This window comes from Phaseolus vulgaris, chromosome 3 (assembly GCF_000499845.2).
Source record: "Phaseolus vulgaris cultivar G19833 chromosome 3, P. vulgaris v2.0, whole genome shotgun sequence".
In the NCBI taxonomy this organism is placed as follows: Eukaryota; Viridiplantae; Streptophyta; class Magnoliopsida; order Fabales; family Fabaceae; genus Phaseolus; species Phaseolus vulgaris.
The window spans coordinates 35,223,344-35,240,159 of record NC_023757.2 but is presented as its reverse complement, the minus strand read 5'-3'; the positions used below and the strand labels follow the sequence as shown (position 1 = coordinate 35,240,159).

The window sequence follows — 16,816 nt, the reverse complement described above, 5'->3', positions numbered from 1 at the left end:
TATTAGAATTTTCATTATTTTTTTTATTTTCTAAAAATTGAGAGTCTTAAACTTAATATTATTCAATTGGTATTTCACTACGAAGTGATGAAATTAGATCTTACAATGTGTTTGTTTCAAACGACGGAAAAAATGGAAAAGAAGAAATGTGAAAAAATAAAACTCTAAAACATGAAAAATAATGTTGTTTTTGTAACTTTTTTACAAAGATTTCCAAAAAATTCGAAAAAAATAATGTTTAACAATATAATCAATTATAAATAACAACATATTTGATTATCTATAACAATGTAATTTATTATATCGTATACTATATATAATTGATTATATTTTTCACTTCTCCATTCTCTATTGTTTATAAAACTCGGATTTGTAAGACAATTTCTTTATTTTCGATAAAAATGCATTTTAGTTTCCTTCATTTATAAACTATAAACAAACATGGATGATGGCATTGTTACTTTATTTTATGATTTTTTCTTCTAAAAACATAATCAATTATATGTAAGTAAAGTTTTTATATTATATGTTATATAAATGAGACAATTCTCATCTTACAAACTTTATTAGAATCATTTAGAGTCCATCATATCCATAAATTTTACCTTTGACTATGAAATATGAATGTCCCAAACTGTCATTGTTACTCCAATCCCGAAGGTCAATACAATTGGATTAGAATCATATGGTGCTACTTTTCAGTCACTTTCCGGTCTCTTTCCCTTGAATCCAAATAACCTCATTTTTTCACTTTCTTTCCATTCATTTCTCTTGATTTTTTAGTCCCCTTTTAATCCAAACCTACCATTAATATTGTTGACAACTTGTCTTTTAGAGTCAATTATAAAATATGAGTAACAACATTTCACATTTGATCAAGTGAAGGACTCCATTGGATTCTTAGAGATCCACATGTATCATAAGATAATGAAAGAAAAAATGATGTAGAAAAAGTTATTCAAAATGATAAAAAGAACTGTCATGAATATGAAGAACAATGTCAGAATAGCAGGATGGAACAATGTCAAAATAGCAGGATGGAACACCCTAAATATTTACTAACTATTATGTTGTGAACCCGACAGAGGATCTATACAAGATATATAGTATTTTAAAATATTTTTTTATAAACACATAATACTTATATAAATACAATATATTTACAAGAGAAGTACAATATAACGTTTATGATCTTCTAGATGCTCCTGTACGTGTATTTGTATATGCTTGTATACGTTGTACAATCATTGCAGCTCACCAAACAAACAAGACATGTAAGTAAGCTATTGAAATAAATTTTCATGATAAGAAAAAATATATAAAAAAGACATTCCGATCAACATATCACAACCATTCAATCTTCTTCAAATACCAACGTAGAACAAAAATATATAAACCACACATGGATTTATATATTTAGGATATTCAACAAGCGAAATATCAATTGACACCTTTCAGAAGAGTCGTATTAAGTATGTCTTACCATATATTAAAATCTGATCCAATATCTAATACTTAAATTTACAAGCAAACTTAAGATAAATGATCAAGGTAAGTTCATTACAACTCAAGTTGTGTATCTGTATATGGGCATGGTGTGTAACATCTCCCATCAACTTCTTATAACTTGATATATTAATATATGTAACTTAGACCATTAGTAAAATTACGGTTCACACATGATGTGAAATGTATGACTTCAATTCATACAAATTCTATCATTCTCACTAATATTTTCATACAATATATCATTCAACAAATTCACAAATCTCATTGTTTAGAGAAATGAGAAAAAAAAAGAGTAAGAAAAAAAATGGTGAGTAGTTGTATAGTGATGTCTAACATGAAAACTTTTATTTAGAAAAAAAAAAGGTGAGTAGAGTAAGATTTACAGATTACATAAGACCTTTAAAAAATGTTTTTTTAAAGTTTTTTTTTAAAATAAAAGTTTTCATGTTATGCATCACTATACAACTTAAGATCTCAGTTAGACTGACACATCAAGTAACAACAATCATTTGGCATCACAAGAAAAAAAGAAAAAAAGAAAAAAAATATAAAAATGATTTTTTTTTTTAAGTTTTATTATTGTACTTACATGTGTTTACCTCTAATACTGTAATATGTTAAACAAATTATTATTTTAGTTCATAAAATGTATATAATTTACATGTCTAGTTTAAATATGATTGTTAACTACAATTTATATTATAAACTACATTATTATTATTATTATAGGATTGTAGCTCAATACTAGAAAAAATTAAATTATTTATACATTTTTTATGAATTATCTTTGACAAAGTTATATTTATTAATAAAAAAGAAATAAATACATTATAATATATATTATTAATAGGTACAAGTCCTACTAAATATTATTTCTTTCATTATAAGGGAGAAACAAAATATACTTAATTCATTTAATGATTTTGAATTAACTTAAAAAGAAATAAGACACCTGGATTAATAATAATTTTTTATTAATTTGAAATAAATAAATCTTTTCTCTTTTTCAAATAACTTTTTTTTATGAAAGAAGGCATGATGAAAAACAAATGAAAAATCTCTCATACCTATCTCCTTTTATCCACAACACTTTGATGTGATGAGCTCGGGCAATGAGATGATGAGGGCAAGAGACTATGGACTTTAGCGCATCTGATTTGAATTCTGAACGTAGGGGACAGCACCGCCACCCATAACTATAGATGGAGATTGGAAGAAAGAACGGTGGGTGGAGGTATTACGTGGCATGAGAGGTTGAGATTATATGGTGTCATGTGTGACGTGATAGAGGTGGGCATACAGTATCCGGATGAGTTAAAGGAGTTGACCTAAAGTAATATGAAACCGAATTGTGAATACTTCTCATATGTGCCTCACGTACTCATTACTACACACATCGAAACTCTAAATACTCAGTGCTAACCGACAAACTCGTGGCTACCATTTTAAGAAAACTAATCAAAATTAATGAAATTTCTTTTTTCGATAAATAAAATTTATTGATAGCAGACTGGTACCAATAATAATTTTTTTTATTTATCATCTTATAAAAAATCATTTTTAAAAATAAATAATTTTAACTACTTTTATTTTCTGCTTAAAATAACATGTACAGGCGTATATATTTACCTTTTCCTACTATGGTAAAAAAAATATAAAATAAAAATTACAAAAATTTTAATAAAATAAAAAGTATTATCAAAATTTATACTATGAAAAAAATACAAAAAATAATTTCATTATTTTTTTATTTATAATTTTATCATAAATAGTTCATTAAATTTAGAAGAGAAAAATGCAAAAATGCACATAAAAGAACAATTACAAAACCAAAAGAATAAAATTATAAGACTTTGTGTACATTGAAATATTTGTTAGAAAGATAAATTATAAATAATTCTATTTTATAACATTTTAATTTTAATTAATGTCATATTTTTATGGCATTAATAGCATGTGTTTTTTTTTTATTATTTTGCATGCTTAACAATAAAGTGTTTTAAAAAATCATATTAATATAATTTAATATAGTTAACTTATTTTCTTAATATTTATAAATTTAATTATTTTTTAATAAATAATGTAAATGAAATTGATTAATCCTTTAAATTACTTAGTTAATTTAATATTTCTTCTTAATATTATAAAAAAAATTCTTATAAAAATTGTAAGAAAAGAAAGAAGAAAATATAATTTAATTAATTTTAATATGACATATAAGTGAATTATAGAATAATTCATTAGAATTATTTTAAAAAAATAAAATAAAATAATAGAAGATAAAGTTTATATATATATATATATATATTTATGTTATAATGAGATTCGATACTAAAAAGGACAGTTAAGAAAATCTAAAAATATTAGAAAATATAAAATTTAGAGAATTAATTATTTAGATAAATGAATAAAAAAGTAGTTTTATTATATATATAACATTTTTAACTTTAAATCCCATCTCTTAATTTTTAGAAGGATGACAATGTTTACAAATATCTAAACAATGATAAAAACAAGTATATTTAATGCATATTTGCACATAAAAAGAAACATGCATTTTTATACTTGATAAATTAAAAAATTAAATATCAAACTAAAGTTATTGGTAAAAAATATTAATAATTGAAAAATTATTTAAAAGATGATTTTATAGTTTTATGAAATTAAATTTATTTTTGAATAGATTCATTTTTAAAACTTATGTTATGTAGTGTATTTTATTTGGAATTTGCTTTTATAAAAGATACATTTTATTTAAACTTGGTATGTAGTGTAATTTAATTAAATTTATTTTAAAAAAAATAATTTTTCTTTGTATCAGTATTTTATGATAAAATTTTATTTTGATTGTATTTTAAAATCAATTTTTTACTTGAGTTTATATTCTAAAAAATATTTTTATTTAAATTTTAAAAGAATAAATAGAAAAAAAGTTTTTTTTTTAATTTTTTTTTCCAAAATTATAACTGTTATTACAAAACACAATAGTTAATAAAGATGAGAATAAAAAAGAAGTTTAATGATACTATTTATGTGTTAAGTTATCATCCCTAAATCTTATAAGATCTATTGGAAAACAAATATGAAGAATGTTTGAAATAATGTATAAATTATACTATAAAACCTTGGCATGAAGATAGATAAAAATTAAACACAGACTCCTTTTATAAAATTTTCAGTTTAATCCTTCAAAATTTTCAATCTCTATTTTATTTTATGAAATTTTATTTTAAAAATCTGTTTAATAGTAAAACAATATATTAAACTCAATACAAAGATAAAACTAAAAGAAAAAAATAGTATGATTTTTAATTTTTGGGATTATATATATATATATATATATATATATATAATGAGTGTGAATCACAGACTTCGAAAGAAAATCACAAAGTTGTTTCATGCATCACACATGGATGTCAAACAAAAGAAAATAAATAACAATGACACTAATACAGTACTCTTTTTTATTAAATACAATTCTATGTTTTTTACTATACTTCTAAAATATATATTTCAATGTTATTTATTTTTTAATAGGCATTTGGAGGACTTCCCTTATCCATGGTTTCCAAATCTAGTTTTTTTTTATCATTTATTTTTTTTCTTTCTCTTTCATCAATGAGTAAATAACATCTCTTTTATCTAGTTTAGATGTAGTTACCCTAATGTTTTACTTCTATGAGAATTTCGAAACTGAATACCATCATTTATATATAAAATTATGTTAATATATAATTATGTTTTCTAAATATTTTGTTTATAATTGAAAAATACTTTCATTGTTATTGTTGTCATGACTTAAGATAAAATCCTCAATAAATCATTTATCTAAAAATGGATCATGTTTTTCAATAATTTCTTCTTTATTAAGTTTTTAGAATGGAACAAATAGTTATTTAGAACTTTAACTGTTATACAGAGAGAAAAAAAAATTAATTTTTTTATACTAATCAATGACGTGTTAAGTATTATTTAGACTTGCATTAAGAAAATTAATTATATATTAACATAATTTTATACATTTGATTAGGATCAAAATTAATTTTAAAGTGATTTTTTGTCCGAATTACCAATATTAACAAATATTATTTTAAATTTTATTTGAATATTTTGAATCAAATTTATTTTGTTTATGTAATTATCAAGAGTGGATTTAACGTCTCTATATACTTATTTTCTATTATAATAATTAGCTGTTTTGATATACACATTAACAAATCAATAAAGTTACGCGTGCAGTATTTTTTCAATTTATTTTAATTAACTAAATTAAAAAAATACGTATAGTATTTTAATATTTGAAATAAAAATCATATGTATTATAATTTTTTTCTGAACGAAATAGATAATAGAAGTTAGAAATCACAAAATACCTTTCGGGGAAATTGAAAAAATTATAAGACCAAAAGTTAAAAGAAATTATTTGAAAGGAGTAACAAAAACTATTTATCACGTGTACATCGACTTTACTCAATTAGTAATTAATAATTTTATTTGGGTAACTAAACATTTTAATAAATTTTAATCAAACCAAGCCTAATAAGATTCACCATTGACCGTGATCTGACCGCAATTAAAAAAACATAGACTTAAACTTCTGTGTTTACCTTTAATTAATTAAAATACAAATTTTGTCATTATAAAATGTATTTTTTTGGTAGAATTTGTTTAATGTATTTTAATGCATCATAACAAGTATTATTTTGATGGTACAATGGAAAAAGTACCACTTTTTAATTATTCGTTCCCATTTTCTAATAATGTGACAAAATGTTCTGTCAATATATGGAGTTAAAAACATTAGTGAATGAGTATTTCAATTCATCATCTTATTAATTAATAATTTTGATTAATTTCTAAAACAATATGTAATTAATTTTGAATAATATACTTCTAAAAATCATAACATCTATGGTAATCCTTGATGAATTTATTTATTGTTAAATAATTATTGAAAAAATATTTTAATTAAAAAAAAAAACCGAAACATCTCCCTAGGCAATTAATAAAAGTTAGGGGTGTGATAGGAAATAATTGTTGAGATCTTTGGTAAATTTTCTTAATATGTTTACATATCCTAATCAGTATAAAATTTATATTCATAAAATAGTTGTATATATGTATATATTATATTATGTCAAGAAAATCTATCTCAATTGGTTAAATTTGTGAATTCTCTAATTAATATATATATATATATATATCGGTTAAATTTGTGAATTCTCATTTATATAATTAATTCTTACTGAACTTTTTATGATATTTATTATAAAAGTTAATAATTTTAGTTTTTTTATTGAATATGTTCATTTAATTATTAATATATGTTGATACAACTTTTGTGATAGGTATTACAAAAGTGATATAGTAAATTTATTTACTATAATGATAATTTATGATTAAAAATGTAGATTATTTACACATCTATTTTTTTATAATATATTTATTATGAATATTAACTGTAAAAGAGAAATTTGAGTAGATATTTATGCTTCCCCTTCCTAAGTTATTTTTTTACTGAAAAAATATATTAAATTAAAAATATTTAGAAAATGATAAGAAAAAGAGAAGATAAAATAGTGTGGTATGAAAACATAGGCTTAGAAAATAGGATTATTTTTATAGTGAGGGGTTTTGAAGTCCAAGGCGCATCAGCACGGTCAACATCATAATTGTGTGGGAGAAGTCTTAATTGTGATGCCCTCCTTGGGTGAGTTTTGGGTATAAAAGGCACACCACCCTTCTCTTCTCATTCTCATACCTTTCTCTTCTCTTGCTTCTCCCATTAGACTGAGTTTGGGTATAGCACCTTCATCCTCATTATTATCAGATCTCTCTCTCTTTTTCTCTCTTCTGCTCTGTTCCTCTTTCCTCTCAAACATGGCTGCTGACAAAGCAGCTATCACTCTCGACCAAATCAAGAACGAGACTGTTGATCTGGTATATCTTCTCACAAACCCTACTTTTTTTGTTTATGTTCTGCTGTTTTCTACTGTTTGTGTGCCAAAAGCTTTAAAAAGATCTCATTTTTTTTTTTAATTTGGGGGCCTCTGCTGCTACCCTTTCCCTTTGAGGTTTCTTCGCAATGACAGCATAATGCTAAACGTACAATCAATTCTTTTGCCACACATTAATGCATTTTCTCTCTGTATTCATTTTCTTTTGTCATCCCCTTTTTTCCTGTGTTGTACAAGGTGTCTTTTGTTAATTAGGTTGCTTAGCACATGTCATTAGTATTCTCCGTTTTCTCATTTTACTTTAATTAACTATATTTTTCATTTCAAAAATTCCTTTTTTTGAAAAAATTGAATTTAATATACTTTTTAGAGATTAATTTAACAGAGAGGATATTTTTGCATATATATATTTTAAAAAAAAAATATTTGATTGAGGAGAAAAATTAGGGAATGAATTTGCAGAGGGCTATTTGTTTAGGTGAGGGAACATGCTCCTAAAGGGACATGGTACGATTCCTAAAAGCAACCCGCAATTATGGGATAAGGGATTCTATTTTTTTTTTCAGACAAAATCTCTCCACTTTTTCTGCTATCAAGCACGTGAATTTCGGATAATTTTATTAAGCAAAGATTATGCTGTTTCAAAATTATATTTATCTACAATTTTGTTGATCTTTAAACGTTTTATTCTCACCTTAAGTTTTTTAAAAGATAAAAAAAAAGACCATTTTAGTTTTTAAAAAATTATCGCCGATTTTAAAAAATTATCGCCGAATCTCGTGTCAGTTTTTGTGTGTGTATATTTTTCAGTGAATAATTTAATTAAGGAACCGTGTTTCCAGTATGTTACTCTAGGATAGTTTTTTTTTAAAGAAAAACATCATTTTATTTTTTAAACAGCTATATTACGGAATCTTGTGTCAGTATTTTTATATAACAACCTTTAAAATTTTGTAAAAGAAATATTTATATTTTTTAAAAATTCGTCCAAATTTATTCTAATTTAGTATCAAGTATTTCAGAGATTTAATATGATAATCCAGTGATGTTTTAAGTCTTTCAAAAGCTTACGTAATATAATTTTCTCATTATTTTGAAAGCTCAACCTTTTATTTTAATGGATCTAACGTGTCAGAGGCAAAAAAGATAAACTGCTCAACCTGCTCTGTAAGTCTACCCTTTTTGATATATTTTTTCTCCGTGTGTGTAAATAATAATTAATATGATAAATATACTTTAGATCTGAAAAAATTTCGATTTTAATTTGTATATTTTAAAAATTGATGAATTAATTTTTAATTTCTTAAAAATATATAGATTTAATTTTTTATTATAACAGTAGAAAACTGTCAGTAATATTGAATTTAAAAAAGAAAACACATATTTTTAAAGAACTGAATTTCTCAATTAAAAAAAGAAAAATACGGCATCAAAAACATATTTCTCACATTTAATTAGTCGATTAATTTATATGCCTATTACGTATTATCTGTCTCTTTCTATGCGGCGTGTGTGGTCGGAGGGAATTTTAAGTACTTTTCCGTGGTACTTCGGCTTTTTCATTTTTCTTTTGTGTACATTCAGACCCACCTGATTAACCGTAACTTTCACATTTATGATGCCACGATCCTTAGCCCTGACACACCAGGGTCCACAACTTTTATATTTATTTTATTTACAAGTACTACAAACCCCTTTTGCAATTTTCAACACGATCATTATAAAATATAAATTCAAATAAGGATGAAAAACTAAAATAAAAAAATTATTTAAAAGAAGATTTTTTTTATTATAGTTCAAAGTTATTTTTCACGTTAAAATCAACCAGTAATTTATTGTTTCTGGGCAGAGGAAGTTGGTTTCGTTGAAGTTGTTGTTGGTGAAATGTGAACAGAAATTGAATTGAATAATGTGGAAGGCGGTGCAAGGTGTTACACATGGAGGGATAGTTGTTCTGTCCTCTCTGACACAAGCACTTTCTTGGGCGGTGTTCAGTCAACTCTTTTGTGATTACTGCACCCTGTCATAAACCCAGCCACTGACTTTGGTCACAACCCCCTGTGCCCCGTTTGGCTCACTTTTTTTAATTAACCGTTCTTCGCTTCACGTTGCCAAATTTTGACATCAAAGTCAACGGAGAAACAACGAGTTGATTTTGAAATTATTAAAAACTAAATCTGTTTCTTGAGTATTTTGTAAAATATTACCTAACCAGAAGCACATACCTAAGCATGAATGGATAAAAACTAAATAATTGCGTTCATAAATCTTTGAAAAGCAAAAGCAAACAATTGCTAAATGGTATTCAAGAAGCGACTGAAACAGCATTTGTTGAGGTGGAGATGATGCATGTGGTGAATGTGCTAAGGAATCCGTTTTTCTAACATGGTTTGTTGATTCACAGGAACGTATTCCTATCGAGGAAGTGTTCCAGCAACTGAAATGTTCCAGAGAAGGATTGTCCGGGGACGAAGGAGCCAATCGGCTTCAAATATTTGGGCCAAACAAGCTAGAGGAGAAAAAGGTTCCTTTCATTACAACACATTTGGCTAATATGGTACATTTGTTAAATATAAATGCTGATCGGTGACAATTTTAATGATGTAGGAAAGCAAATTACTCAAGTTTCTTGGGTTCATGTGGAACCCTCTGTCATGGGTGATGGAAGCTGCAGCTATTATGGCAATTGCTCTTGCAAATGGGGATGGAAGACCCCCAGATTGGCAAGATTTTGTGGGTATTGTGTGCTTGCTGGTGATCAACTCCACCATAAGTTTCATTGAAGAAAATAATGCTGGTAATGCAGCTGCTGCTCTTATGGCTGGTCTTGCTCCTAAGACAAAGGTAACAAATTGAAGTTTATTGAGAATTCTCACTTCTCATTGTTTAAAAACAAAACTAAATGGTTATGAACTGTAATGTCTCTGTTTTACCATAAGGTTACATACTATTTTTGAACTGTTTGTGTAATTAGAAGAAGAAACAAGTTTAAGCATAGTGTCTGGCTAAATTTTCATTGTTGCAGGTTCTTAGAGATGGTAAATGGACTGAGCAAGAAGCTGCTATTCTAGTTCCTGGAGACATCATAAGCATCAAACTAGGTGATATTATTCCGGCTGATGCTCGACTTCTCGAGGGTGATCCTTTGAAGGTTGATCAATCCGCCTTGACTGGAGAGTCACTTCCTGCTACCAAGGGTCCTGGAGATGAAGTTTTCTCTGGATCAACTTGTAAGCAAGGTGAAATTGAAGCTGTTGTCATTGCAACTGGTGTCCACACATTTTTTGGGAAAGCAGCTCACCTGGTGGATAGTACCAACCAAGTTGGTCACTTCCAGAAAGTGCTTACTGCAATTGGAAACTTCTGTATTTGTTCCATTGCAATTGGTATGTTGGCTGAGATCATAGTCATGTACCCGATTCAGCACCGCAAGTACAGAGATGGAATTGACAACCTTCTGGTCCTCTTGATTGGAGGAATTCCCATTGCTATGCCCACTGTGCTGTCTGTGACAATGGCCATTGGTTCTCACAGGCTTTCTCAGCAGGGTGCTATAACGAAGAGAATGACAGCCATTGAAGAAATGGCCGGTATGGACGTCCTTTGCAGTGACAAGACAGGTACACTCACCCTTAACAAGTTGAGTGTTGACAAGAACTTGGTTGAGGTCTTTGCAAAGGGTGTTGACAAGGATCACGTGATCCTTCTTGCCGCAAGGGCTTCCAGGACTGAAAACCAGGATGCAATAGATGCTGCCATTGTTGGAATGCTTGCTGATCCAAAAGAGGTTTTAACTTGTCTCATTTGCATCAGTTCCTATACTTCAGTTAATTGTTAAAAAAATGTTGATGTGACGGCTTATGATGAACAAATTTGTGCTTTTGTAGGCAAGGGCTGGGGCAAGAGAAGTACATTTCTTACCCTTTAATCCTGTTGACAAGAGAACTGCTTTGACTTACATTGATGACGATGGAAATTGGCACCGTTCAAGCAAAGGTGCTCCTGAGCAGGTAATCTCATGACTCAATTTGTTCAGAAATGGTGAGATTTCTAGTTACTCCAATGATGATGCTAATGTAATTTATTTTGTGAGCAGATCATGACTCTGTGTAACCTCAGGGAAGATGCAAAGAAGAAGGTTCATAGTATTATTGACAAGTTTGCAGAAAGAGGGCTTCGTTCACTTGCTGTTGCTAGACAGGTTTTCATAGCATCTTCACGTTTGAAGTTTGTCTAGAAGATATGCATTTCTTTTTGCTAATCCCTCTCGGTCCTTCTATGCTACTTCTGCAGGAAGTTCCTGAGAAAACAAAAGAAAGCGCTGGCAGTGCATGGCAGTTTGTTGGTTTGTTGTCACTGTTCGACCCTCCCAGACATGACAGTGCTGAAACTATCCGTAGAGCTCTCCATCTTGGTGTAAATGTCAAGATGATTACTGGTAATTAATCTAACTCATTATCTCCCCCTAAGTATTTTTCCCGTCAAAGAGTCTCTTGAATGAAATGGTATTTATTGTCAAGAATGCTCAACTTAATGTCCTGTGTTCTGTCTGTTCTATTCCCAAGGGGATCAACTTGCCATAGCTAAGGAGACTGGACGAAGACTCGGGATGGGAACTAATATGTACCCATCTGCTTCCTTGCTTGGTCAAGACAAAGATGCAAGTATTGCTTCTCTTCCAGTAGAAGAGCTTATTGAGAAGGCAGATGGTTTTGCTGGAGTATTTCCAGGTTCACACTCGTTACCAGTTCACCCCGATGATTTTCTTTTCACCTTCTTTTCTTCTCCCGGATGTTATACATTGTCCTCACCACCCCCTATTCATTCCTGCAGAGCACAAGTATGAAATTGTCAAGAAGTTGCAAGATAGGAAACACATCTGTGGAATGACTGGAGATGGTGTCAATGACGCTCCTGCTTTGAAGAAGGCCGATATTGGAATCGCTGTTGCTGATGCAACTGATGCTGCTAGAGGTGCTTCTGATATTGTACTGACAGAACCTGGTTTGAGTGTTATCATTAGTGCCGTCTTAACTAGCAGGGCTATTTTCCAGAGAATGAAAAACTACACGGTTGGTTGCTGTCTGATTTCTTCATAAATATAATTTCTTTTGTGCTTGATGTTTCTAAATTAACGTTGTTTGCTTTATATTCTTTGTATTTCAGATATATGCAGTATCTATCACTATCCGCATAGTGGTAAGGGGATAGTAATGTTATGATTTTATGTAATTCGTCACGATAAAAAATGAGTGCATATCAATAAGTTTGGATTCTCTCTTGTTCTGATTGCAGTTTGGCTTCATGTTCATCGCATTGATCTGGAAGTTCGACTTCTCTCCTTTCATGGTTTTGATCATTGCCATTCTGAATGATGGTAAAGTTGTTAGGATTTTGGCAGATAATCTCCTGAATTAAACTTGATTTCTCTTCATTACTGTCCTGATTGACATGAGAGGTCTGACACACTTGTCAAACTATTAGGAACAATCATGACAATTTCAAAGGACAGAGTGAAGCCATCTCCCTTGCCTGATAGCTGGAAACTGCAAGAAATATTTGCTACTGGGGTTGTGCTTGGAAGTTACTTGGCACTGATGACTATCATATTCTTCTGGGCAATGAAAGAAACTGATTTCTTCCCTGTAAGAATTATTCAACACACATATGCTCAAGTATTTTTCTTGGATCAAACAAATAACATCCCCTTGATTGTTCTTGCAGGAAAAATTTGGAGTTAGACACCTGAATCATGATGAAATGATGTCTGCTTTGTATTTACAAGTCAGTATAGTCAGCCAGGCTCTGATATTTGTTACCCGTTCTCGAAGCTGGTCCTTTGTTGAACGCCCTGGAATGCTGTTAATTATCGCTTTCATGATTGCTCAGATGGTAAGCATGATGCTCCTTTTAATCTCCCAGAATTGTCTGTAGCCACGCTACCAGATCATCAATGAAACAATATTTTGACCAAGTTTTCTGTCTTGTTGCAGATTGCTACAATCATAGCAGTGTATGCTGACTGGAGCTTTGCAAAGGTGAAAGGAATTGGTTGGGGTTGGGCAGGAGTCATATGGCTTTACAGTATTGTCTTCTATTTTCCTCTTGACCTCATGAAGTTTGCCATCCGTTACATATTGAGTGGCAAGGCTTGGGTAAACCTCCTAGAAAACAAGGTATATATGTATTGGTTTGTTAGCTTTCTTTCTATAACGGTGAAAGCTTTCATGACAGTAATTTGAATTGGTTGTTTCAAAATCTGCCACAGACTGCCTTCACCACCAAGAAAGACTACGGTAGGGAGGAGAGGGAAGCTCAGTGGGCTCATGCTCAGAGGACCCTGCATGGACTTCAACCACCAGAAACTACTAGCATTTTCAATGAGAAGAACAGTTATAGAGAACTCTCAGAGATTGCGGAGCAGGCCATGAAAAGAGCTGAAGTTGCAAGGTAAGCCAACAATACCTTTGTGTCTTTGGACTTGTGAAATCTACAGAAAAATGAGTAACTAGACTATAGTGTAGAACTATTTTACACTAGACATTCAATCACAACTTGGTATGCATGGTAAGTAAATTGAATTTTATAATAATCAAAGGTCAATTTATACTAATAAAGCATAGAAATTAATCTCTATAAATTTTATGATTGTATAATCTCTGCGTCTTTATTACTAATTCATTATATTTACAGGCTTCGTGAGCTTCACACACTGAAAGGGCATGTTGAGTCTGTTGTGAAGCTGAAGGGTTTGGACATTGATAATATCCAGCAACACTACACAGTGTGAGACAAAACTGGAAAATTGTAGATAAGAATGTCTTTGTCTGTCATGTAGCTTTAGCAGTCTGTTTACCCTTCTCCATGTATTTCTGGTTCCTAGCTAAATGAACGTCTTTACCTTTTCTTTTATTCGTTGATAGAGACAAAGGAGTGTTAGTTTCTATTGTGCTTGCTTTTCCTTCTTCATTTCTCTTCTCTTTATTTCTGTTCTCACCAATTGCACTCTAATTATTGTGTCAATATTGGGATTTTCCAAAATATAAAATCATGAAACACTCCTCAGTGAAGATAATATATACCTATTTATATTAAATTTTTCATGAAAAATTTAACGCAATTTTCTTTCTAGACGATTTAAAATTTATTTAAAACTATTAATAAATCTTTCATGAAAAATTTATCATAATTTTCTTTCTAGGCAAAAACAATTTTTTTTGAATGAAATTCATTAGCAAACATTGAGAGTCTCAAGCCTTTTTTTTTTTGGAAATTTATCATAATTTTCTTTCTAAACAAAGTAAACAATTTTTTTAATCAAATTCATTAGCAAACAATGAGACTTTTCAAGCCTTTTTTTTGGACAAATTTTCTAGTACTTTTTAGAGAAAAAACTATTTTAACATTCTGCTATATATTATTTTTAAATTATTGTTTCTGTAAAACTAAATTTTTAGAATCCAATTTATAAATCAATAGAAGTTTGTATATGTATTTATCTCTTAACTAATTAAACGCATTTTAAGGATAAAGTATAGTCTGAGTTTGAAAGTGAACACATGGAATGAAATGATCCTAACCATGTCCAATTGATTTAAAATGGTCAGAATACTGACACCACTCTAGTTCCTTAGCCTTGATTGGGAAACTTTTTCTTGTACAACCATAACCATCCTATGAGTTTAGTTCATCCTTCTTTAATTAACTAAAGTTCCTTTATATATATATATATATATATATATCTTTCTTCTTTGACTCACTAAAGTTCCTTTATATACATACTCTTTTCTTAACTCAATTAAATCCTTTTTTTTAACTCTTTAAAATTCCTTTTAAAGGTAAAACTACAACTGTTATAAAACCAAATTTTACTCAAAAGTGGAATATATATACAAATTACAGAAGAAGAAACTAAATCAAATGCATTTGCCAAATATATTGTTGGTATAGTATATATTTAATATATAAGGTATATCCATGAAAATCATGAATTAATATTATGTCTAACTTGAGCATAAATTTATGCCTTAGTTTTGCATTGTTGCCAAGAGAAATGTCTCATGTACCAATATTAAGAAATAATTAACTTATATTATTACAATATTTTTGGGTAGTAATCATGTTATCATCAACTTATATTGTTATTAAGAATTTTAAAGAGTGAACTTTGGGTTCATATTGTTTTAAAATGTATTTTTATTTTATACTTTTATTATGTAAAAAAATGAAATTTGGATTGAATTTGTTAAGTTATACCATATATATATATATAATATTTTGAATTTTTTTAACGTTGAACTAGTAACCATTTTACTCATTAATTCAATATTTTTAATGATTACTTTTTCGAAAATTTAATTTATAAAAATGCTAAATGTCAACAAAGGTTTCAAGTGTAAATACATATATGTTCCTTTAAATTGTATAGGACATTGGTGAACATGATAAATATTTCTAGACGAGGTTTGGTGTAATTAGAAAGATTGGTCTTCCACAGATATAGAAATGCATTGCAATTATATATTGGCATATGAGTGTTGTGGATAGTATATGAATTCATGAAAGTGTAGTTATTGAGTGCATAAAGAGATTTCTAATAAGAATATATACATTATTTGGTATTGAATTCATCACTAAGAGATCTAACAATTAAGACATTGAATGACTATTCCAAGTAGGAGACATAATTTTTTAGGTATGTCAAGTTTCATCATTCATTATATGTACTAGAAATAGAAAAATTATCTAGTAGCTTGGAAATAACACTTTTGTCGAAGTGATAATGAAAAACCTAGGATCAAGTTTGAAGTTCTGATATGATCACAAAGACTTATGTATTTGACATATTTTTTTTACTAATTTAAGTTCAAATAATGGTATTAGTAGATTAGTATGCTTAACACACTAAATGTGTTTAATGAGGTTTTGTCTCCAATTCATAATAAATAAATTCTAAAATCATATGGGGTAACTAACAAATGGTATTTTATCTAAAATGGACAACACTTGTAAAAACCATTCCATATCACACTAAAAAAATAAGTTAATAATAACTATTTTTTATTTCATTTAATTTTATTGAAAAAATATAATATAACTAGCCAACTTGAACCACAAACCAATTTTGTGAATTTAAATTAAACATAAATCTATTTACTATAAATCAGAATTATTTATTGTATATTCCATCCAAACAAAATCTATTAAATTTATTGTATCATCTTCTATTAGGTTTTTATTAGATTATCTGCTAATATTTAATCTTTGCTAAATATATTTATTTCTTAAGATGAATATGTAAGTTGAAAAATAAAAATATAGAGATAACATCTAATGACCAGTAACTCATT

General features: G+C 28.5%; 1 protein-coding gene across 1 annotated transcript; it reads left to right on the top strand.

The window, feature by feature from the left end:
• Positions 1-7,157: 7,157 nt before the first annotated feature.
• On the top strand, positions 7,158-14,410 carry LOC137807318 (plasma membrane ATPase 4). The gene is made up of 16 exons (XM_068607914.1): positions 7,158-7,449; positions 9,871-9,990; positions 10,074-10,310; positions 10,492-11,253; positions 11,354-11,476; positions 11,563-11,667; positions 11,760-11,904; positions 12,032-12,196; positions 12,300-12,538; positions 12,633-12,665; positions 12,762-12,843; positions 12,951-13,111; positions 13,191-13,358; positions 13,460-13,642; positions 13,735-13,916; positions 14,160-14,410. Exons 1-16 carry the CDS (start codon positions 7,390-7,392, stop codon positions 14,254-14,256), a joined length of 2,862 nt encoding a protein of 953 aa, XP_068464015.1. The 5' UTR covers positions 7,158-7,389; the 3' UTR covers positions 14,257-14,410.
• Positions 14,411-16,816: the final 2,406 nt, after the last annotated feature.

Coding starts and splice junctions, on each gene's coding strand:
- LOC137807318 (XM_068607914.1), top strand. CDS start 7,390: ATGGCTGCTGACAAAGCAGCTATCACTCTCGACCAAATCAAGAACGAG. Junction 11,477..11,562: donor GCAAAGGTGCTCCTGAGCAG/GTAATCTCATGA, acceptor TTTTGTGAGCAG/ATCATGACTCTGTGTAACCT. Junction 12,197..12,299: donor TTTTGCTGGAGTATTTCCAG/GTTCACACTCGT, acceptor TCATTCCTGCAG/AGCACAAGTATGAAATTGTC.